General features: G+C 35.2%; 2 protein-coding genes across 4 annotated transcripts in view; one reads left to right on the plus strand and one right to left on the minus strand.

Annotated features, from left to right (window-relative positions):
- The window catches only part of SERINC1 (serine incorporator 1), a 36,092-nt gene extending 16,891 nt beyond the window's left edge, over positions 1-19,201 (plus strand). Inside the window, exons 3-10 of the mRNA XM_019418228.2 lie at positions 3,140-3,309; positions 11,548-11,627; positions 11,858-11,995; positions 13,581-13,750; positions 13,859-13,949; positions 15,548-15,692; positions 15,807-16,037; positions 17,643-19,201. Coding sequence (XP_019273773.1) covers positions 3,140-3,309; positions 11,548-11,627; positions 11,858-11,995; positions 13,581-13,750; positions 13,859-13,949; positions 15,548-15,692; positions 15,807-16,037; positions 17,643-17,778 — 1,161 coding nt within the window. The 3' untranslated portion in view covers positions 17,779-19,201. The remainder of the gene's footprint in view (positions 1-3,139; positions 3,310-11,547; positions 11,628-11,857; positions 11,996-13,580; positions 13,751-13,858; positions 13,950-15,547; positions 15,693-15,806; positions 16,038-17,642) is intronic.
- Positions 19,027-22,588, minus strand: part of HSF2 (heat shock transcription factor 2) — a 40,929-nt gene continuing 37,367 nt past the window's right edge. For all 3 annotated transcript variants that reach the window (XM_053904532.1, XM_053904533.1, XM_053904531.1), the window contains one exon: positions 19,027-22,212. In XM_053904532.1, coding sequence (XP_053760507.1) covers positions 22,208-22,212 — 5 coding nt within the window. In that variant the 3' untranslated portion in view covers positions 19,027-22,207. The remainder of the gene's footprint in view (positions 22,213-22,588) is intronic.

Genomic DNA, 22,588 nt, shown 5'->3' on the forward strand with positions numbered 1-22,588 from the left:
TTATTTTTGAGACAGAGAGAGACACAGCATGAACGGGGGAGGGGCAGAGAGAGAGAGGGAGACACAGAATCGGAAGCAAGCTCCAGGCTCTGAGCCATCAGCCCAGAGCCCGACGCGGGGCTCGAACTCGCGGACCGCGAGATCGTGACCTGAGCTGAAGTCGGACGCTTAACCGACTGAGCCACTCAGGCGCCCCATTCTTCATAGTCTTTTAGGAAAGACAGACAATACAAGACAGATTAAGGTCTGTGATGGTGGTATAGAAAATGTGCTGTGGTAATAAGGAGAAGTAAGTAATTATAACCAGTTAAATGTCAGAACTCAGTGGGTGTCATGGAAAAAGGGACATTCTAAGAAAGAGTAGAACTTCTCTATGCAGAGACTGAAAAATAGGAAGCAGAATGGGGATAAAGAGCTTGTTGCGCAGAATATGTATGCTTTAGGCAGATTGATAATTAGAAGTTAGGCAGTTAAATGTGGAGGCTTTTTCAATGGTATAATCAAGAACTATATAGAGAGCCAGTGATAGTTTTTCTGAATACAGAATTAACTGAATTGGGATTTAAATACTGGCAGAGGTAGAGTCATACATAATATTCAGGTTCTGATTCTGGACAACTAGGAGGAAACTGTTATTGTTAACCTAGGAAAAAAAATAAAAAGTGTACTTAAAAAATTTTTTTTTCAGGAACTCAGGTTGTGAAAGGAGATGAGGAAAATACAATTATTTAATTTGTAAAACACTGACTTGTTACTGTACTACATACATGAGTGAGAGTGTGTGTTTGTGTATCACGTGGGAAGTAGAAAACATTGTGTGTAACAAAAAAGAAATAGCTAGAGGTGTTTTGGGAATAGAGATGAAAGTTAAAACCATGGTAGCATATGCTGAAGACCATTCAAAGGGAGCAGACTAACTTTGACAAAAGCTCTTAGTGAGAGGGGTTGGTTAGAGAAAAGGGAACCTCAGAAGGAACAATGAAAAAAGGTGAACCAAGTGTATGCCCTGTTGTATAGGCCTGAGGAGGAAAGTATTTGACACCCAGTCCATGATTAGTGTCTTGAAAAAGCAATTTCTTCAGAGTGCTGGGATCAGAGTAGTGAGAGGAGAATTGTAAAGCCATGAGGAAATGTGTCTAATAGGTATAAACTGCTGATTCGAGGAGTTTTCTAATAAAGGTGGCAGTCTCAGAGGTCAGCTGAGTTAAGGAAAGGATTTTTAGGATGAGAATTATTCGTATTTTGAGATGAGTCAGCGATAGGAGATCTAATCTGTATGAGAGATAAGGTGATCCAGAGAAGGTTTAGAGGTTAGCTTTCCACCAAGACAAGATGAGTGACCATGCAGAATTTGAGGTTGAGAGAAAGTATGGCAGATGACCTCCATTTTAAAGCATAGTGTCTGCTTGAGGCTGGCATTTGGGTAAGGAAAGATGGTGAAGGTTTGGGAAATGAAATTATTATGATTATGAAAGTAACTAGCATTGTACATGGTAGATGTGGATGACCAGTTAATGTTACTCAAGTCCTGGGTATAAGCAAAAGACATATCTGTATGATTTTGTCATAGATCCAGTTGACTGTGGTTATAAATAGTTTAGTTGGTGGATGTTAATACTTAATACCAGATATTTTTCCTTCTCTGCTTTATGAAGGTCATCAAAGATTTGCATTTTCTGGAGTGCTTTGTGATATGTAGGGCCATGTCTCTAGTACTGATCAGTGAGTGGTGAGTAGAAGAAATACACCTTGGCCTCTACTTACTGATTTCCTTTTTTTTTTTTTTTTTTTTTCTTGTCAACATGTACCTCATTTGAAATGGTGGCTTCTTCAACAGCCTGGGCTCCTGAAGTGACTACCATGACCATTTATGTACATGTACATTTATGTACATGAGCAAGAACTATAACTTTGCTGTTTTAAGCCAGTGATATTTGGGGGTTGTTACTGAACCTTCTTAACCTAATATAGGTGGTTGAATTCATTTAATTATGGGAATTTGCCAGGTGGTGTCCTGTATAAGGGAATGGGATAATTAGCCTAGTTGAGTACATGTTGCAAGTGACTGTTGGTAAGTATATATTGCCATAAGGCTCAAACTGGGTTAGCAAGGTGAGATTTAAGTGGCACCAAGAAAGGGCTTACAGATTGTGTAGAAACTAGCAAAAGGAAGTAGTGCTTCCATTAGCTTAAATATAATTTTAAGTTCTTGGTTTTAAAGGCACAAATTAACAGTTATATTTTGGCATATTGGTTTGCTTTAACATTTTCCAGAGGGAGTAATTCATTCTCATACATATGAATAGTGCATGTAGTTCTGAGAACTCCCATTTATTTCACTTAAGATTTTTTTTGTATTCTGATTCCAGTGTGACTTTGAAATGGCCATTAGTCTTTCACAATTCTAAGTTACAAAGTAAAATCAGTGCCAGCTATTATACTGTTAATGCAAATCCATTTGTTATCAGAAATAATACTTGTAGAATAAGAGACCAAAACTCAACATGTATTTAGGTCTCATTGGCTTTGAGAAGCTATCAATGTTCTCTTCAGTATTTAGGAACTAACTTAGTTACTCTGTAATTGCCTTCAGCTTTTATTGATTGTATTCTTCTCTTACTGGTGTAATTCAATATATCACAGGAGAATGCAAGATTTTTTTGTTTGTTTTTAACATTTATTTATTTTTGAGAGAGAGAACGAGCGAATAGGGAAGAGGTGGAGAGAGAAGGAGACACAGAATCCGAAGCAGGCTCCAGGCTCCAAGCTGTCAGCACAGAGCCTGACACGGGGCTCGAACCCACAGATGGCAAGATCATGACCTGAGCTGAAGTCAGACGCTTAACCGACTGAGCCACCCAGGCGCCCCTGGGGGAATGCAAGTTTTAGAAAATTTAGAATAAGTCTGCAAGTCAGAATAAGCATCCAATGTAGGATTGGCATTCATAGTTTATCTTGGGCTTATATAAAGTAAAAACGGTTAAATGTCTACTGATGAAAATTTTCCAGATTTAACCTTGATTACATATTCAGCATAAACTGTCAAGCAAACTTCAGTTTTTTAAACCTTAAACTATTTGATTACATAGAGTTTTCATTTTTACTTAAAATTCTAGATCATAAACTCTTGTTTTTCTAGATTCCTGGATTTTGTGAAAATGAGAAAGGCATTGTTCCTTGTAATATTCTGGTTGGCTATAAAGCTGTGTACCGTCTGTGCTTTGGTTTGGCTATGTTCTATCTTCTCCTCTCTCTGCTAATGATCAAAGTGAAGAGCAGCAGTGATCCTAGAGCTGCAGTGCATAATGGGTACGTTTTTCAATAATAATGTGAAAATCTGTGCAGTCTCAGTACTTTTGAATCTGTCTAAAGAAACTGTAAAATAAATTACACAACTTGCAGAATTATTTTGTTATTCATGAATGACCAGGTAAGAATATCTTCTGGTCTCTACTAGAGAATGTCAGACTTTAGAAATACTAATATTAAATAGTAGCCTTGGGTTGTTTATTGGTATAATCTTTGATGCAGGTTGCTTTATAGTTTCATTATAAAAAGAGGATCTATATCTGTTATTAATAAGGAGGAACTTACTCCTACTTCTGCTTTAACCTTTTGGTAGACCAGTCTTACTACGTGAAACTGAACTTAGTTCCCTAGACCTACAGTGCAACCAAAATGAAAAACTTTTATCCTAAATAGGGTGATTGATTGTTTAAATGATTGGTTATACTAGACCATCCAGAAAGGAACTTCAGGATGCTTTTATTAATCTCCCTTAATGTAGAGCATCGCTTCTGGTACTTAATTTGAATGTTTTTAATTTTATCTGTCCTTTTCTGTCCATAAGTTAAAAAAAAAACCTTTTTTTGAGTATCTGTTGTTCTTTATTAACATATGCTACCAAAAACAGGAAGGATGAGCAAGTGTAATATAAATATTAATGAAAAAATGTGCTGTGACAGGTTGAATTATTTTATTTTGTCCTTGTAGTTATTGGTATTTATTTGCACTCCTACCACTATATTTATTTAATGTGTTTTTAAACACTTCTCAAAATGTATCTCAGAATGGCTGTGACAACCATTTCCTGAGATAATACTCTTGTCAAAGTAGCATGCACATAGCACTCTTAGAATCATCTTTGTTACACGTGTTTCTTTTTGAGATAAAGTTGACTTCTAACATTGTATAGGTTTAGCCTATACAAAGTGTTGATTTCATACATTTGTATATTGCATTATGATTACCTTTGTAGGTTAGCCAGGACTTCAGTCATGTCACATTATTTCTTTTGATGAGAACAGTTAGCAACATTGAAGTCTGTAATGCAGTATTGCTACTTACAGTCACTGTGCTGTGCATTCCATCTCCAGGACTTATTTAGTGTTTGCAGGTTTGTTCCCCTTAATGGCCTCTCCCAATTCCCACCCACACACATACACCCCATACCCTGGTAACCACCATTCTGTTCTGTTTTTTACAAGTTCGGTTTTTTTCAGATTCCACATATGAGTAAGTGATACCATACAGTATTTGTCTTTCCTTGTCTGGCTTATCTCACTTAGCATAATGCCTTCAAGCTTCATATATGTTGTTGCAGATGATGGGATTTGCTTTTTTTCTCAGGGCTATATAATATTCCATTGTATATCTATACCACTGTTTCTTCATTCATTGACAAGCACTTAAGTTTTCATATCTTGCCTATTGTGAATAAAGCTGCAGTAGTAAACATGGGAGTGCAGGTATCTTTTTGGTATCCTGTTTTTACGTCCTTTGAATGTATAACTAGAAAGGAATTGCTGGATCTTATGGTAGTTTCTATTTTTAATTTTTTGAGGAAACTTTATACTCCTGTTCATAGTGGCTGAACTAGTTTACATTCCCACCAACAGTGCTCAAGGTTCCCTTTCACCACATCGTTCTCGACACTTATTTCTTGTCTTGATGATGATACCCCTTTCATCCTAACAGGTGTGAGGTGCTATCTCATAAATGTAAACATAAATGTTTACATAATGTAAACATAAATGTTTACATAAATGTTTTTATTACCTTTCCCAGATGATTAGTGATACTGAGCACCTTCTTATACACCTGTTAGCCATTTGTCGTCTTTGGAAAATCTGAGTTCCTCTGCCCATTTTTTAATTGGGTTGTTTTTCGTTATTGAGTTGTGTGAGTTTTTTTTATATATGTTGGATACTCACTCCTTATCCAGGATATGGTTTGCACATATATTCTGTTTTGTAGGTTGCCTTTTTGTTGATTTTTTGCTGTGCAGAGGAAGATTTTTAGTTTGTAGTCCCACTTGTTTGATTTTACTTTTGTTGCTTATGCTTCTTGTATCTTATCATCTAAAAACTCATTGCCAAGACCAGTGTTAAGGGGTTTCTTCCCTATTTTAATCTTCCTAGTATCAGAATCTTCCTAGTATGTTCTACAATGTCAGGTCTTAATATTTCATTCTTTTTTTTTTTTTTTTTTTTATAATGTTTATTTTTGAGAGAGAGACAGAGTGTGAGCAGGGCAGGTACAGAGAGGGAGAAAGAATCTGAAGGAGGCTCCAGGCTCTGAGCTGTCAGCACAGAGCCCCGTGCAGAGCTCAAACTCACGGATCACGAGATCATGACCTGAGCCGAAGTCGGACAATTAACTGACTGAGCCACCCAGGCACTCCAATATTTCATTCTTTAATCCATTTCTAGTTTAATTTTTGTGAGTTGTGTAAGATACAGGTCCAGGTTCATTTTTCTGCATGTGGTTATACAGTTTTCCCATAAAAGAAACTGTCCTTTCTCCATTGATTTTGACGTCTTCATCAAATAGTAGTTGATCACACGTGCAAGGATTTATTTCTAGGCTCTCTGTTATATTCCATTGGCCTATGTGTCTTTTTATGCCAGTAACATACTATTTTGAGTACTGTAATTTTGTGGTACAGTTTAAAATCTGTACCTGTGATATTTCTAACTTTGTTTCACATGATTATTCTGGCCATTTTGGGGTCTTTTTGTGATTTTGTACAAAATTTAGGATTTTTTTTCCTATTTCTGAGAAAAATGCCATTGGAACTTTCATAAGGATTGTATTGAATCCATAGATGGCCTTGAAGTAGTGCAAACATTTTAACAATGTTCTTCAGATCCATAAACATGAATATCTTTCTCTTTTATTGTGTCTTCATTTTCTTTCATCAAAGTCTTATAGTTTTCGTTGCATAGATCTTATACTTCTTTGGCTAGATTTATTCCTAAGCATTTTATTATTTTTGATGCCATTATGAATAGGATAGTTTTCTTTACTTTTCAGGTATTTTGTTGTTAATGTATCAAAATGTAACTGATTTCTGTGTGTTGATTTTGTATTCTGCAACTTTACTGAATTTGTTGATTCATTCCAACAGGGTTTTTGGTTGAGTGTTTAGGATTTTCTACATATGAGATCATACCATCTACAAATAAAGACAATTTTATTTTTTCCTTCCCAGTTTGGCTGCTTTTTATTTCTTTGTTTTACCTAATTGCTCTAGGTAGAATTTCTAGTACTATGTTGAATAAGAGTGGTGAGAGTTAGCACCCTTGCTTGTTGCTAAATGTAGAGGAAAGGTTTTCTTGGTTGAGTATGATGTTATCTGTGGATCTATTGTTTATGACCTTTATTTGTTGAGGTATGTTTCTTTGTAGCCCAATTTGTTGAGGGTTTTCAGCTTGAAAGGATGTTTTTCATATTTTGTGAAATGCTTTTCTGCATCTACTGAGATTGTCATATGATTTTTATTTTTCATTCAGTTATCACATTTGTTAGTTTGCATATATTGAACCATCCTTGCATCCCAAGGATAAATTCCATTTGCTCATGGTGCTACAGACCTTCTAATGTATGGTCGGATTTGGTTTGCTAACATTTTGTTGAGAATTTTTGCATCTGTATTCATCAGGGAAGTTAGCCCATAGTTTTCTTGTAGTGTCCTTTCCTAGCTTTGGCATCAGGGTAATGCTGGCCTGGTAAAATTAATTTGGAAGTATCCATTCCTCTTCAGTAATTTGGAAGAGTTTGAGAAGGATTGGCATTAATTCCTCTTTAAAAGTTTGTTAGAATTGACCAGTGAAATCCTCAGATACTGGGCTGTTCTGGGTTGGGAGGTTTTTGATTACTGATTCAGTCCCTTTACTTGCTATTGGTCTGTTCAGATTTTGTTTCTTTTTGATTCAGTCTTGGTAGGTTGTGTTTTTAAGAATTTATCCATTTCTTCTGGTTATCCAGTTTGTTGGCATGTAATTCTTTATAGCAGTCTCTTACAAACATATGTATTTATGTAGTATCAGTTGTAATGCCTCTTTTGTTTCTGATTTTGAGTATTCTCTCTTTTTTCTTAGTCTAGCTAAAGGTTTGTCAGGGGTTTTTTTGTTTTTTTTTTTTTTGTTTTTTGTTGTTGTTGTTGTTGTTTTTTCTGTTCTGTATCAGTGTTTCCACTTTGATCTTTATTTCCTTCCTTCTGCTAACTTTGGCCTTAGTTCTTTTTTATTAGTCCTTGAGGTGTACAGTTATGGTTGTTAAAGATCTGTTTTCTTAATATGTACATTTATCACTATGTACTTCCCCTCAGAACTGCTTTTGCAGTGTCTCATACATTTTATTATGTGTTTCTGTTTTCATTTGTTTTGAGGTTTTTTTTGATTTCTTCTTTGATCCCTTGGTTTCACGGGGGTGTGTTGTTTCGTTTCCACATGCTTGTAAATTTTCCAGGCTTCCTCTTGTTGATTTCTAGTTTCATGCTCTTACAGATGGAAAAGATACTTGGAATGATTTCAGTCTTCTTAAGTTTGAAAAGACTTTTGAGCCCTATCCTATGATCAGTTCACTCTGGAGAATGTTCCCTGTGCACTTGAGAATGTGTGTTCTTTTGCTGTTGGATGGAATGTTCTATGAATGTGTTAGGTCCATTTGGCCTAATGTATTGTCCAAATCCAGCATTTCCTTGTGGATTTGCTGTCTAGAGGATTTATCCACTGCTGAAAGTGTGGGATAGTAAAGTCTCCTACTACTATTTTATTGTCCATTTCTGTCTTAAAATCTGTATTTGCTTAATATATTTATTCTGATATTGGGTGTGTGTGTGTGTGTGTGTGTGTAGTGTATATATGGTTGTTACATCTTCTTAGAGAATTGAATTGGTCCCTCTACGACATTATATAATGGCCACCTTTGTCTCTTGTTACCTTCTTTGGCTTAAAGTTTATTTTGTCTGATGTAGGTATGCTACCACTCCCACTTTCTTTTGCTTCCCAGTTGCGTGGAGTATCCTTTACTATCCCTTTATTTTGAGCCCATGAGTGTCCTTGAATCTGATGTGAATCTTGTATCCAGCATATAGTTGGGTCTTGGTTTTTTAATCCATCTAGCCACAGCATGCCTTTTGATTGGTGAATTTAGTACATACATGTTTAGGATAATTATTGATATGTAATGCTACCTTATACAATACTCTCTGGTTGTACTGTATTTCCATTCTTTTCCCTCCATTTCTGCCTACTTTTGTAAATTGGTATTCCTGGTGGTATGCTTTGTTTCCCTTTTTATCTTTTGTGTGTCTACTCTAGGTTTTTGCTTTGTGTTTACTATGAGATTTACATAAACATCTTAGAGATAAAAGCCCATTTTAAGCTGATAGCAACATAACTTCAATTGTATACAAAAGCTCTACCCATTTACTCCTCCCTTTTATATTTTTGATGTCAGTTTACTTTTTAGATTGTATATCAATAGAGTGGCTATAGTTTTTTTAATAACTTTTTTAACATTTATAGTTAACATACCATCCTATCATAGAATTAGTTTTCTGAATCTTACTGTGCATTAGTTTTCACCAGTTTATTGTATACTTACATATGTTTTCAAGGCACTAATTAATTAGCATCTTTTCATTTAAGCTTGAACTTTCACCATTTTTTGCAAGGAAGGTATAGTGGTGGTGAATTCAGCTTTTATTTATCTGACAAAGTATTTTCATATCTGAAGAATGACTGGTAGATCGAGTATTCTTGGCTGGAAGTTTTTTTCTCTGAAAACTTAGAATGTGTCATTCCCCTCCTTCCTGGCCTGTAGCATTTCTGCTGAGAAATCCACTGATAGCTTAGTGGGAGTTCCTTTGTGGATTATGATCATTTTTTCTCTGGCTGCTTTTAGGATTATCTTCCACCTTTGACAGTTCATGTCTTAGAGAAGGTCTTTTGCATTGAGATAATAGCATAATCTATTAGAGTTGTGAACTCGGTTGTATAATATTTCCCAGGTTTGAGAAGTTCTCCGTTACTATTTCTTCAAATAAACTTTTTCCCTTCTCTCATCTCTGGAACGCTGATTATTCTAATATTTGGATACTATAGATCTCGTGGGCTTTGCTCTTTTTTATTCTTTTCTCCTCTGTTCACTCCTATTGGGTTATTTCAAAATTTTTGTTCTCCAGGTCGCTTATTCTGTCCTTGATCTACCCTGCTGCAAGTGCTATTGCAGTTTTCATTTCTTTCATCATTCTTTGGCTCCAGAATTTGATTATTTTTTTATGACTTCTGGCTCTCCTAAATTTCTTGTTTTGTTCATGTATTTCTTTCTCCTGAATTTATCTTCCTGTGTTTTCTTGTAGCTTGTTGAGTTTCCTCAAAATAGCTATTTTGATTCTTTATCCACTAGATTGCAAGATTCCATGCCTTTCAGCTTACTTGTTGGATTATTGTCTTTTGGTAATGGAATGTTTTCTTGATTTTTCATGTTTCCTGTAGTTTTGTGTTGGTTGCTTTCGCATTTGAAGTAGGAGACATCTCAAGTTTATACTGGTTGCTTTCGATGGGGTATACTCTTCTCGATCCTGTTATATATATCTGGGGTTCTCTTTGACCTCATGCTTATACACTTGCTGCACATTTCTTTTATACACTTGCACACTTCTTGCTCACTTTTGTGGAAGATCTTAAGCTTTTATGTCTTCCCTGGTTCTTACAACTCACCTTGCTGGCTACCAGAAATTTTTTGTTTTGTTTTCCAGATGATGGCACAAACTCATTTGTAGTTTCTCCCTTGCCTACAGATCATGGTGTTTTTCTCAGAGCACTCTCATTATCGCATCCTCTCTTGCTCTTGCACTCAGGAGTGCACACAAAGAGCTGGCTGCAGAGTGGGAGGTGTGGGTTTAGCACCCTGGGTGTTTAGGGTCCCACTTAGCCAGCCAGCCAGCAGAGATTCTTGGCTGAGGATCTCCCAGAGGCTTGTGAGCAGATTTCCTGCTTAAGTCCTGAGTGTAATTGGCAGAAACTGTGTGTCTGTAATTCTTTTTAATATCCACCTCTCTCTCCATCTTCTCCCTCCCCTTAGTCATGGAGTTTGCTCAGTAATCTGGGTGCTTCTGGAGAGAAATGGTTTCTCCAGAATTGTCACACAGAGTTGGGGTAGCTGGTCACTCACAGCTCTCATTTTCCCCCATGGGAGAGGTTGCTGCCAGTGTCCATACTATATTACCATGGTATAGGGGCAATGCTGGCAAAGTTCTTCCCCTCTCTGTTGCACTGAAACTCCTCTCCCTCCCACCCCAACACACACACACACACACACACACACACACACACTCAGGCCATGTTGGAATCTTCCCACAGTAGGGCTAGACTTTTATAAATTGTTTCTCATTCATAGGTATTTGCCCATATCAGCACTCTAGGTTTTCCCCAACTGGGAAGAGCTTGGAGGGATTGGAGAAGTTTATTAATTTTGTAGCCTATACCAAAGTGTGTCTCTGCCTATTATCAAATACACAGGTGCACAAGACTCTTCCTTGGTCTTGGCATGTTTCTGGATCCCACAACGCCCATAGTAGCACTTTTGTTCATGGATGGATGCCTTATTTATTTGTTCAAAGCAGGAGAACAAAAAATAAGGACTTGCTATGTCATCAAGAGGCTGATGTTCTAAAAGCTGGGTTTTTTAAAACCAGATGGAGCATTTATCATGTGTTTATAAGACCTATTCATTTGTACAGCAGACTTTATACTTTCACATCCCATTCTTTTAATTTTTTTATTCAAGTATAATTAATGTACGGTGTTAACATTAGTTTCAGGTGTACAGTATGATTTAACAATTCTAGGTATTTCTCAGCACTCATCAAGATAAGGGTACTCTTAATCCCTTTTATCTGTTTCACCCATTTGCCCTCTAGCAACCACCAGTTTGTTCTCTGTATTTAAAGTCTGGTTTTTTATTTGTCTTTTTTTGTTAGTTTGTGTTCTTTAAATTCCAGAGGAGTGAAATCATATGGTGGTTGTGGTTCTCTGACTTATTTCACTTAGCATTATATCCATTCATTATTAAAAGCAAACCTGTGAAATAGAATATTCTCATTTTCTCATAATGAATTGGTTACAAATCTATCTTAAAACTGTCCTAAACAGTCACATAAACTATTTTTTTCAGATGCTCTTAAAAAAGATTTCATAGATAAAACTCTTTATTGAGTGAATATTTATTAATAAACTATATTTCTATTTCTTTTAGATTTTGGTTCTTTAAATTTGCCGCAGCAATTGCAATTATTATTGGGGCTTTCTTCATTCCAGAAGGAACTTTTACAACTGGTAACAGTTTTTGTTTTTTCTTTTTTTAATTGTGTGATGTTGATGTTCTATAAAGAAACTTTAATAACTATTGCCTGGAACTGTAACACTACTTCTATTTTTTTTTCCAGTTGACAAAATCAAGGCATTTGTGTAAAATATTATTTATCCTTTTGTTTATTGTGATTGTGAAAATGAAGTGATAAAAAGTGAACCGGCCACTCGTTTGTATACTTTTTTTTTTCTTTCAGTGTGGTTTTATGTAGGCATGGCAGGTGCTTTTTGCTTCATCCTCATACAGCTAGTCTTACTTATTGATTTTGCCCATTCGTGGAATGAATCATGGGTTGAAAAAATGGAAGAAGGGAACTCAAGATGTTGGTATGCAGGTAAGCTTTTGTCTTTTATAGCACATCTTCAGGATAGTTGAACTTTGAAGATGAGAGCACATATGTAGACTACAGGGAAATCAAGATTTTTGTGAAGAGATACACTTCAGGAGTCTGTGAGTGGCACTGAATCACACTGTATCAGCAACTTACTGAGAGAACTTTTAGTGAATCAGCTCTAGGAACATACTTAAGAATCAGGAAATAAACCAAGATACCCTAAATGGCTAAAGTAGATGTTGCAAAGGCTACTGCTGGCAGTATGTACCTTTTACAGCCTAGTTTCCTGTTCTACAGGAACTACAGGTAGATAAAATATCAAAGGGATTAGGGCTGCTAGAAATAAACAGTGGCATAAGGCATAAACATCAGCATGCAGAAAAAATATAAAAAGCGACTCTAGAACATTTCATTTTATGTAAGTGGAAAGATCCACCTAAGGGGATTCTTGTAGTAGTGTGATTAATGTGTATTTATTTATAATGATGATCTTGGGTCCTATGGTTATACTGCAAAACATGGATCAAAAACTGAGGGAAGAAAACCAGGTTAAGTGTATAGTCAGTCAATCCTTGTGCAAATAGTAGGGACTATGATGAAGACGCTCCCTAAAATGCATAGATGCTGCTCAGTTTCATACAATCATTGCCTTGTAGAAACGTGAACTCAGTATTGCTTAATTTTTTTCTGATTTCTTTAAAGAGAAGCCATAAATCTAAAATTTTATGTGAAGTGATCTGAGTTTTCAGCTAAATATTTTAATTCAGAGTGAAAGTTGTATCATTGTATCTGCTAGCCTAATATTTCTCTCACACAGTTTTTGTGGTATTTGATCTCGGTGGTTAAAACAAAGAGTTTAGTATTCAAAGAAATAAGCTTCAATTATTTGGAAAATTCAGTGTTCTAGAACACCCCATTCTTTAGTTCAAATTTAATACAAGAGTTTCTGTTTTGTTCCCTGCTCCACCAGCGCTTGGAACTTTGTAGGCATTCAGTAAATATTTGTTGGGTGGATCCCCGTCTGGCACATCTACATAAATACCTGTGTATATGGAGCACACACAATAGCACAAAAACACACTGTGTATGTTTTAATTTACAAAGGAGAAACTAGGTTGTCTTATTAATCTTACATAATAAAAAATGTTTAAAGATACTAATATGGGAAAGCCTTGTTTTGTGGGCTTAGCATTAGCAATGAAAGTTTTGTTTCTCAGTGTCATTTGTAACTGAACAATTATGGTTAAGTAATTTTCCTTTTATTTTTCTGTATTTTGAAAATAATGACTAATGTACGTGAATGTGTTTGTAGTGGAGATATTACTATTAATAAAATACTTAGTCTGTTACTAACTTAATGTCCTTGAAAATATTATAGTGAGCTATATATGTGAAGACTATAAAATTTTCTGTGATAAAGTTCAGAAATAATATTCTTCCCTGCTTTTATAGCCTGCATAATGCTGACAATGTTAGTTGCTTAAAATACATTTTAGAGTAAAAAGTTTGTTTTTAAAATGAGCCCTATGTCTAATTCCTAATATTCATGATCAATTCTAATTGTCCAATTATATTTCCTTCACAGCATTGTTATCAGCTACAGCTCTGAATTATCTGCTGTCTTTAGTTGCTATCGTCCTATTCTTTGTTTACTATACTCATCCAGCCAGTTGTTCAGAAAATAAAGCATTCATCAGTGTCAACATGCTCCTCTGCCTTGGTGCTTCTGTAATGTCTATACTGCCCAAAATCCAAGTATGCTCTTTATATCATTAGTTTTTTGAAGCTTCCATTTTTCTGAGTTTTCTTAAATTTTGAATGATGTCAGAATATTTATTTGTCTTGCTTAATTTTTCTTTGTAGGAATCACAACCAAGATCTGGTTTGTTACAGTCTTCAGTAATTACAGTCTACACGATGTATTTGACATGGTCTGCTATGACCAATGAACCAGGTATGTTTTGTTCGCTTGGGTTTCTTTTTAATGAATTCTGAAACTTTTTTCAGAAATGGTCATTTTATGAAATTAAGTCATTTAAAAAATAAGCCTCTAGAGGAATAAACAGTATGGAAATAATACCATTTTCATCTTTGATGTATCACTGTATTTTTTTTTACTTTGTTTCTTTCACTAACAAAATTATAAGAGAGTATATGAAAATTATAACAAATATACCTAATTTGTACTGCCGTATTTGCGATAGTATATATACAATATCACAAAAGAAAGTATACAAGAAAGAAAAGCTGTTAAAATGCTCCTTGCTTCAGTGGTAAACAGTATAATTCTTTTCTTATTAAAATACTATTTCTGCCTGTGAGTACCTTGCAAGTGAATATAATAGGGCTTTGTAATGAATTTTTTTTAATGTTTACTTATTTTTTTTTAATACTTATTTTTGAGGGAGAGAGACAGAGTCTGAGCAGGGGAGGTGCAGAGAGAGAGACACAGAATCCAAAGCAGGCTCCAGGGTTTGAGCTGTCAGCACAGAGCCTGACACAGGGCTTGAACCGACAAGCCGTGAGATCATGACCTGAGCTGTAGCTGGACACGTAGCCACCTGAGCCACCCAGGTGCCCCTAATGAATCTTTATAGGCCTGTTACATTGTATTCCACGAGACTAACTTGTTTCACCCCAAATGATATATATTGGCTTCTAATCTCATGGAATATCATTTGGTGTGAAACAAGTTAGTGAGCAATTAGTTACTAATTTTGAAAAGGAAGAAAATGGTCTCTTTTACTTAAAAAGAAAATTATAAAATATGTTATCTGAATCTGATTTCAAGTTCATAAACTTAGTAGGTAATTTATCATTAGTCGGAGAAAGGCTTTTTTTATTATTAGAGAAAGATTAGATTTGTTCAGGTATTTAAGTGGTTAGAAAAAATTTTTTAGTAATTATTCTTAAAATGGCCCTAAGAATTGGTTGTTCCCCCCTAATTAAGGATTGTTTTCATTAGTAAGATGGTAATTGACCTATCTGGCTTCGTGAAAAACATTTTGCATACTTTAGTGAACACTACACAAACTATAATTTTTTCATATAAGAATACAGAGGAGATCATTATGACTTAATTGGACTTACCACAAAAGCATTTGCTAAAATTCTAATAACTGGTAATTTTATGTGTAAGCTACCTTGCTTATGTAGCAATGTATTTTGACAAGTGGATAAATTTCATTAAAGTAACTTGTTCTCTTACAATATATGTTAGGAGAAACCATTCTGTTTTAGTTTAGAACATCTGAATTTTTATTCCTAACTCTACTAGAGTTTTATTATACTTTGGAAAGGTTATCTAAATTTCACCTGTTTCTTGATCAGTAGAAAGCTTAAAAATATTTCTGCTCTTACATGAGGTTTAAAATGAAATTACTTGATTTTTCCAAGCACCTCTATAAAATTAGCAGTGTAATATTTAAGTCTCATTAATAAATAGCAGTTATCTTAAAGAGTTAAATAAAAAAAACAACAACTGTTAACTAGGACCTGAAAAATACTTTCTATAGTGTTCTAACATTAATTCGACCTTAATTTACATTACAGAAACAAACTGCAACCCAAGTCTACTAAGCATAATTGGATACAATACAACAAGCACTATTCCAAAGGAAGGGCAGTCTGTCCAGTGGTGGCATGCTCAAGGAATTATAGGACTAATCCTCTTTTTATTGTGTGTATTTTATTCAAGGTAAGAAAAATTGTGCATTTTTTTAACAAGAAATCTAGCCTTTCATTTAAAAATCATTTTTTAAAAAACACCCTTTTTCCTTCTCTCTTTCTTCCTTAACTGTCTTTCATGCAGCATCCGCACTTCGAACAATAGTCAGGTTAATAAATTGACTCTAACAAGTGATGAATCAACATTAATAGAAGATGGTGGAGCCAGAAGTGATGGATCACTGGAGGATGGAGATGATGTTCACCGAGCTGTAGATAATGAAAGGGATGGTGTTACTTACAGTTATTCCTTCTTTCACTTCATGCTTTTCTTGGCTTCACTTTATATCATGATGACCCTTACCAACTGGTACAGGTAATTACATTTCATGAAAACTTTGCATGTGGAAATTTCGATGTTTTTCATCCATCACAAAACATATGGTATGAAGTACTTTTTAACCTCCAGTGTACTTCAAAATTTACATCTAAGTGAGATCAGTATGAGAAATGCAGACTACCTTGCTTTGGCATTGACAAATATTCCATATCTTGATGAGATTAAAATAGAAAGCTTCAGATTTTTTACTAACATTTTTTTACAGAAATACCATGTTGATGGTTGATACACCACAATGGTTTTCCTAATTTTTTAAATACTGTTAACCCAGTTCCTGACATAATGGAAGATACCTTTTCTGTTTTGTTCAAACTGTCTTTAAAAGCACTAAAGTTCTCAGAATTGAGGTGAAATACATTAATGTAGATTAATGCAAAGAACATGGCTACTTTAAAATTGGATTCTCTTCAAAGTTGTAATTTATATTTTTTTTAGCACTTAATAATACATAAGTCTTTTTCCAGTAATAGGAAGGTAGTTATTAGTATTTGTTTTCAAAAATTCTAATTTTGTCAAAATGATTACTGAAAGATTCCATTTAAGATTCAAGTTGAACTATATGGTTTGGGCAGTTCTGTTTTGAATACTTTTTAATGCATAGTACCTTTACAACTTGTAAGACTAACAAGATGTAGGAAAAAAGATTATTCATTTTGAGGGCAGTCTTTACTGGTATTTATTATTGGAAGTATTTTTAAGAATTCCTACACTGCAGGAACATATTAAATGATGAGAATCCATGTAGTTCTCAATAATTCACAGCTTTGGCTGTCAGATAATAGTAAACGTTAAGAATTTAGATCAGGGTGACTGACAGGCTCAGAGGGGCATGCGACTCTATCTTGGGGTTTTGAGTTCGAGCCCCACATTGGGTGTAGAGATTACTTAAAAAAAATCTTAAAAAAAAAAAAAAAAAAAACTTTAGATCAAAAATATTTTTGGTATGTTTCATCTGCACAAAAACCAGTTAAATTTGAGATGTGTTTTCTTTCCAGTGTCTTAAATCTGAGAAGGCTGAAGTGGGAGAGTGGTTCCCATATACACTTGGAACAGATTATATTTTTTACACAGGATAGGACATTTCACTTACCCAGAAGTTACACAACTCCATTTCTCTGTATCTCAGAACTACTAAGCCAGAAATATAGGTTCCCCCCATTTTCTCAAAGTTGGTGTTACACTACTACACTTTTATAAAAGATTACGTTGGTATAGGTTTTTGTTACTTAAACCCAAATAGAATTTCTGCCTTTAAGAAAAAAGCCACTTCCCTTACTCATGTAGTTTTGTAAAAGCAAACTGGCCTGACATAAACTTTTGGAAAGTGGGGACTTTACGTAAAGAGCATCTGAGTATCAGTAAAAGAGTGACCTCGGAGGCCTGCGTCCTTTCCTCCTTTAAAGGAAACAGTGAATTTTACCTTCACGTTTGCTATTAACGTAGTATGGCTAGCAGGGCAGCAGATTAGCCCAGAAGTTGTATGTCTGTTATCACAAACTGTGTACAAAGAACACTTAGGAAGTAAGCTAAGTAGCATGATGGCTGATAATCCAACCCTTTAAATTTTTTCTTAAATTTTAGGTATGAGCCTTCTCGTGAGATGAAAAGTCAGTGGACAGCAGTCTGGGTGAAAATCTCTTCTAGTTGGATTGGCATTGTGTTGTATGTTTGGACACTAGTGGCACCACTTGTTCTTACAAATCGTGATTTTGACTGAACAGGACTTATGGCATGAAAGTCCCACTTGGATCATTGCTTGTTTGAGATTAACAGTATTCCCAACTTTTGTAAAGTTGTGTATGTGTGTGCTTCCCATGTAACTTCTCCAGTGTTCTGGCATGAATTAGATTTTATCGCTTGCCATTTTATTCATTATATTCTTGCCATGTGCATTGATATATGTGTTAGAATGAATCACAAAGGGAGAGATTTAGGAATCTGTTGGTGAGTTAGGAAAAGTGGACATTGTTAGGTTTATCCTTAGTTCTATGCCTGTGAAGTTAAGAGTAAAAATAAAACTGCTTGACAGTTTATTAAATTCTGCTATCTAAGCTGTTCTAGAAAGTATAAAAGGAAATGTATGGCTGCCTTTTGAAATGTTTGATGCCTTGCCCTACAAGAGACTGCAAAGAACGTGGCTATTGCAAAATTGTGTAAGCAAGTCACTTAAATGCCAGTTGTCTGAATAATCTTTTCAGGTTTTCCCTGTAGATTATGATGGAGATTGAGACACAGGAGCCTTCAGAGAAAGATTGGTAGTGGTGGGTTACTAAATTGAATACCCAAATAGTCTGTAATCTTCCCTGTGTAGGGATAGCCTTTCATACAAACATAGTGAACTTTGTTTTGGTTATTATGAACATATGCAGTATAGGCTCATTGGAGATGTTAGAACTCTGAAGGATTTAGACAAAGCTTTTGAAAATGATAATCATGGGTTAGAAGGCAGTTGTTGAAAATGACTGTGAAAGTCCATTTTTAAAATCAAAAGTGGTAAACTTTTGATAGGACAGGAAGAAACTGCAATATACTAGGCTTGAGGAGACACTTAGATAAAATCTCATCCAAACCTTCATTTTATAAGTAAGAAGAAACTGAAGCTCAGATTTCTAATCTGTGGCCAAGCTGGGAAATCCCAGGTTTCCCAAAAATAGCTGGCATTTTTTGGCATTTAAAAATAACTTCTATTCAAAATACATGCATAATAGATTTTATACCTCATTAGTGGTGGATAATTTGTATTTGCTGGTGTCCAGCTTGCCTTCTACCCATAAACTGAGGCCAGAATGACAGAATGCTATAGAATATAAACTGCTTACAGTACATTTTACAGCTCAGAAGATATTTAAAATGCTTTTGTATTTGCTGCCATCTAATTAAAATATATAGTTTATGATAATCTTTCAACCTGAAAAATCAAGCAGTATGACAGTTAACTTAGAAACTTAGTTACTTGTACACATCATTAGTGTCTTAATGAATCTTAAAATCTACATTTGCTTCTTTTAAGGTATTTATTAATGTAAATGAAATATATAACAATTCAACTTAATTCCCCAACTTTATTCTGGGTGTTGATATTGTGTTCCATCATTTTGAATGGCTGTGTTCTATCTCTAAATAAATGAATTCAAGACAAAGTGTGTGGTGTATTAATTCTTTAGCAACTCAAATTTAGGTGGCTATAATACTCAGACCTACTTTTCCTCCTGCGTATAAAAGAACCTGAAACAATAAGGTTAACTGTCCATTTTGTGTCCTGAAAAACTGAATTGTTTCAAAGGTAGTAATTATATCACACCCTTTTTTGGTCCTCTGTAAGTGGCACCTGAAATTGGATCTCAGGTAATTAAGGTGATGTTCTCCTAAAGAACCTTTAGTGGGTGGACCAGTTTAATTTGGAGAATATATTTAATTCATTAGATAGCTATTCTACACCTGCTGTGTCCTGTAGGCATTTTTTCCTAAGTTGCAAATTGGTGCTGACACAAAATGGTATTTAAAAAAGTCTCTTACGAGGGGGCGCCTGGATGCCTCACTTAAGCGTCCATCTCTTGATCTCAGGGTCATGAGTTCAAGCCCCCATGTGGGGCTGAAGCCTACTTAAAGTCCCTTACCAAGGGGGGAGGGGGGAAATAAGAATATAATTGTAAATGAGTACTCTATTCCATTTAGTCCAAGGTTTAGTGAAATGGTCTGATTCCCCCAATATTATGGGCAAGACAATGCCTATAAAATTCTTGGGCATTTATTCAGAAAAATCTTATGTTCACACGGAATCCAGTACCTGAATGCTTATCACTTTATTTGCAATAGCCCAGACTAACAACAACCCAGAAGTCCCTCAACTGGTGAATGTTTAAACACACAGTGGTACATCCCTATCATGGAATACTAACTATAAGACAAGAGTAAACTGTTGGTACACAAAACAACTCGACTGGATCTCCAGGGAGGTATCCTGGGTAAAAACAGCCAATCCCAAAAGGTTACAAAGGATCATTTCATTTATATTAACATGCTTTCAATGATGCAAATAAAGAAATGGGAATTCGTGGTCTTTGGAACCAGGGATGAAGAGAGAAATCTTGGTGGATGGGCTAAATGATTATTTTACAAGAAGTTGCCAAACTTACAGAGTCACTGTACCATTTCATATTCACACCACTGATGTATGAACAATTCATTTTCTTTGCATCCTTGCCAGCCTTTGTCACTATCTCCTATTTTAGCCGTTATGATAAGAACATTGTGTTATCTCAATTGTGGTTTTAACTTGCCTTTCCCAAATGGCTAGTGATGTTGAGTATCTCTTCATGTGCTTATTTGCCATGTGTATGTCCTCAGTAAAATGTTCATGCCTTTTGGCAATTTTCTAATTGGACAGTTTAATTTGTTGAGTTTTGAGAGTTCATATATTCTAAATACTCATCCTTTATCAGTTAACATGGTTTGCAAATACTTTCTCCCAGTCTGTAGCTTTGTCTTTCCATCTTGACAGGGTCTTTTGCACAGCAAAAGTACTTAATTTTGATTAGCTTCAATTTATCAATTTTTAAAAGACCTTACCTTACACACGTCAGTTGTTTTGTAGTCCTTTATGTTAAACTTGTCACTAGGCCAGTTCACACTTTTTAGTACCCTATAACAGCTCTGAAAGCATCCCCGTTTACTGAGCAGATGCTCTATTCTTCCACCTTTGATTTTCTGTGTTCTAAGATCTAAGATAAAGAGAACTTTTGTTCCTTTTTTAATGAACATATTAGGGTTCTCCCAGAGGAACAACCAGTAGGATATTCTGATAAGTGGTGAAAATGGCACTTCACCTCTGATCTTTCTTACTCCCAAACCCATAACCCCTGTCTAATCATAAGCAGCATGGTAATCCCAAATTGAAGGTCACTACAAAATATTATGCCAGTGCTCCTCAAAACTGTAAAGGTCTAGTTTATTTGTACTGTAGTTAGTCTGACACCAGTTCCATGAAATTTGTTGATTTGCTTTATGGTCTAATATGCAACCAACTCTCAAATATTTCATGTGTGCTTGAAATGAACATTTAGGCTCTAATTCTTAAATGCAGCATTCTACATATGTTCATCACAGTATCATTAGGTCCTTTTCCTAGTCTGCAGACTATTTTCACACTGAAACTTATCACCTGAGTATACCATCCCTATGAAAAGCACCATGATCCACCCTAAAGGAACATTCAGCTGCTCTAAGTCCTATGCTGTCTCCTCTGGCCCTACTTTTATACCACAGTCTTCATATTGTTTTACAGGCAGTATACAGATTTCCTCTGGTAAATGAGAGTATTAAGAGGAATCACTTTCCAGATTTTCAATTTTCACGTTACTCCTTCCTCAATTTGGATCTGTGCGAAAAGATGCAAAAGGACATCAAGGCATCCTCCATCCCTCTTAGCGATTACTCTCCATATTTAACAAATATGTACCTCTTATGCATTCTGAATCTTACCAAGGCACTTTGGATAAAATCTCTTGAATATCCAATAAAGACACAATTTTTAATTATTGGTGTGAAGGAAGGACATTGGGAAAAAAGGTCCTTTTACAATTCAGGTAGTTTCTATTTTTTTGCTTTCACTGAAATAGAAGGATCATCTAAAGTCACCAGAGTTAATAAATCATAATAAAATAGTTCTGGTATATAATTCTGAAGGAATTCAGAGAATTGACACTGCTACAACAAAATTCTTCCATTCTCATACTTTTTTGTATTATAAATGAAGTTTCTTAGAGTTTTACACCTATGAAAACAAAAAGGAATAAAACTTATGCTCTTAATATTAGTAATATTCACCCCCAGATACAAAAAAAAAATTGGGGAAAAACTCCCCCTCCCATCAAGACCTGTTCACTCCACTAAAAATATATTTCTGATAAAACTTATGTTTAATAACAGTTCACCAAAATATGAATGTTTTATTAGTGGACAGTAAGAAGAGATCAACCAAAAAGAAAAAAAAGTTCCAAAGGCAGAACATAAAGTTTGTTCCCCACTCACCTGAAGTCTACAATGGGTGTCCAAGATTGATAGGTGGCTTTCTTCTAAGCAGTGATTCAGGAAGCCAAATTTCTTCCTCCTTGAATGTATACTCAGAAGCCACATACTCCTCTGCATCAGGCTAGTGGAGGGGGGTAAAAGAGCAAGGAGGATTGCACAGGGGAGGTTTTCACAGACCACACCTGAAGTTCTATTACATGACTTCTGATTTATATGGAACTCAGTTCCATAGCCACCCTGTATACAAAGGTGGAAATAATCTAACTGAATGATTGAGAAAATGGTTTGGCACTCACTTAACAGTCTCTGCCACATGTATTTATACTGTTTTGATCAACTGTGTATTTATAACTGGAGACAAACTTCTTTAATGCTTAGAATCTTAAGGTTACAGGAAACAATTTCAAATTTTGTTACAGAGAAGTGTGACAGTATCTTCGATGTATGACTCTCACAGATGATAAAAATAGGATAAAATTCTTTGGGAGAAGTAGAAT

The sequence above is a fragment of the Panthera pardus genome, unplaced genomic scaffold, assembly GCF_024362965.1.
Source record: "Panthera pardus isolate Hobbes unplaced genomic scaffold, ASM2436296v1 HiC_scaffold_17, whole genome shotgun sequence".
Lineage (NCBI taxonomy): Eukaryota > Metazoa > Chordata > Mammalia > Carnivora > Felidae > Panthera > Panthera pardus.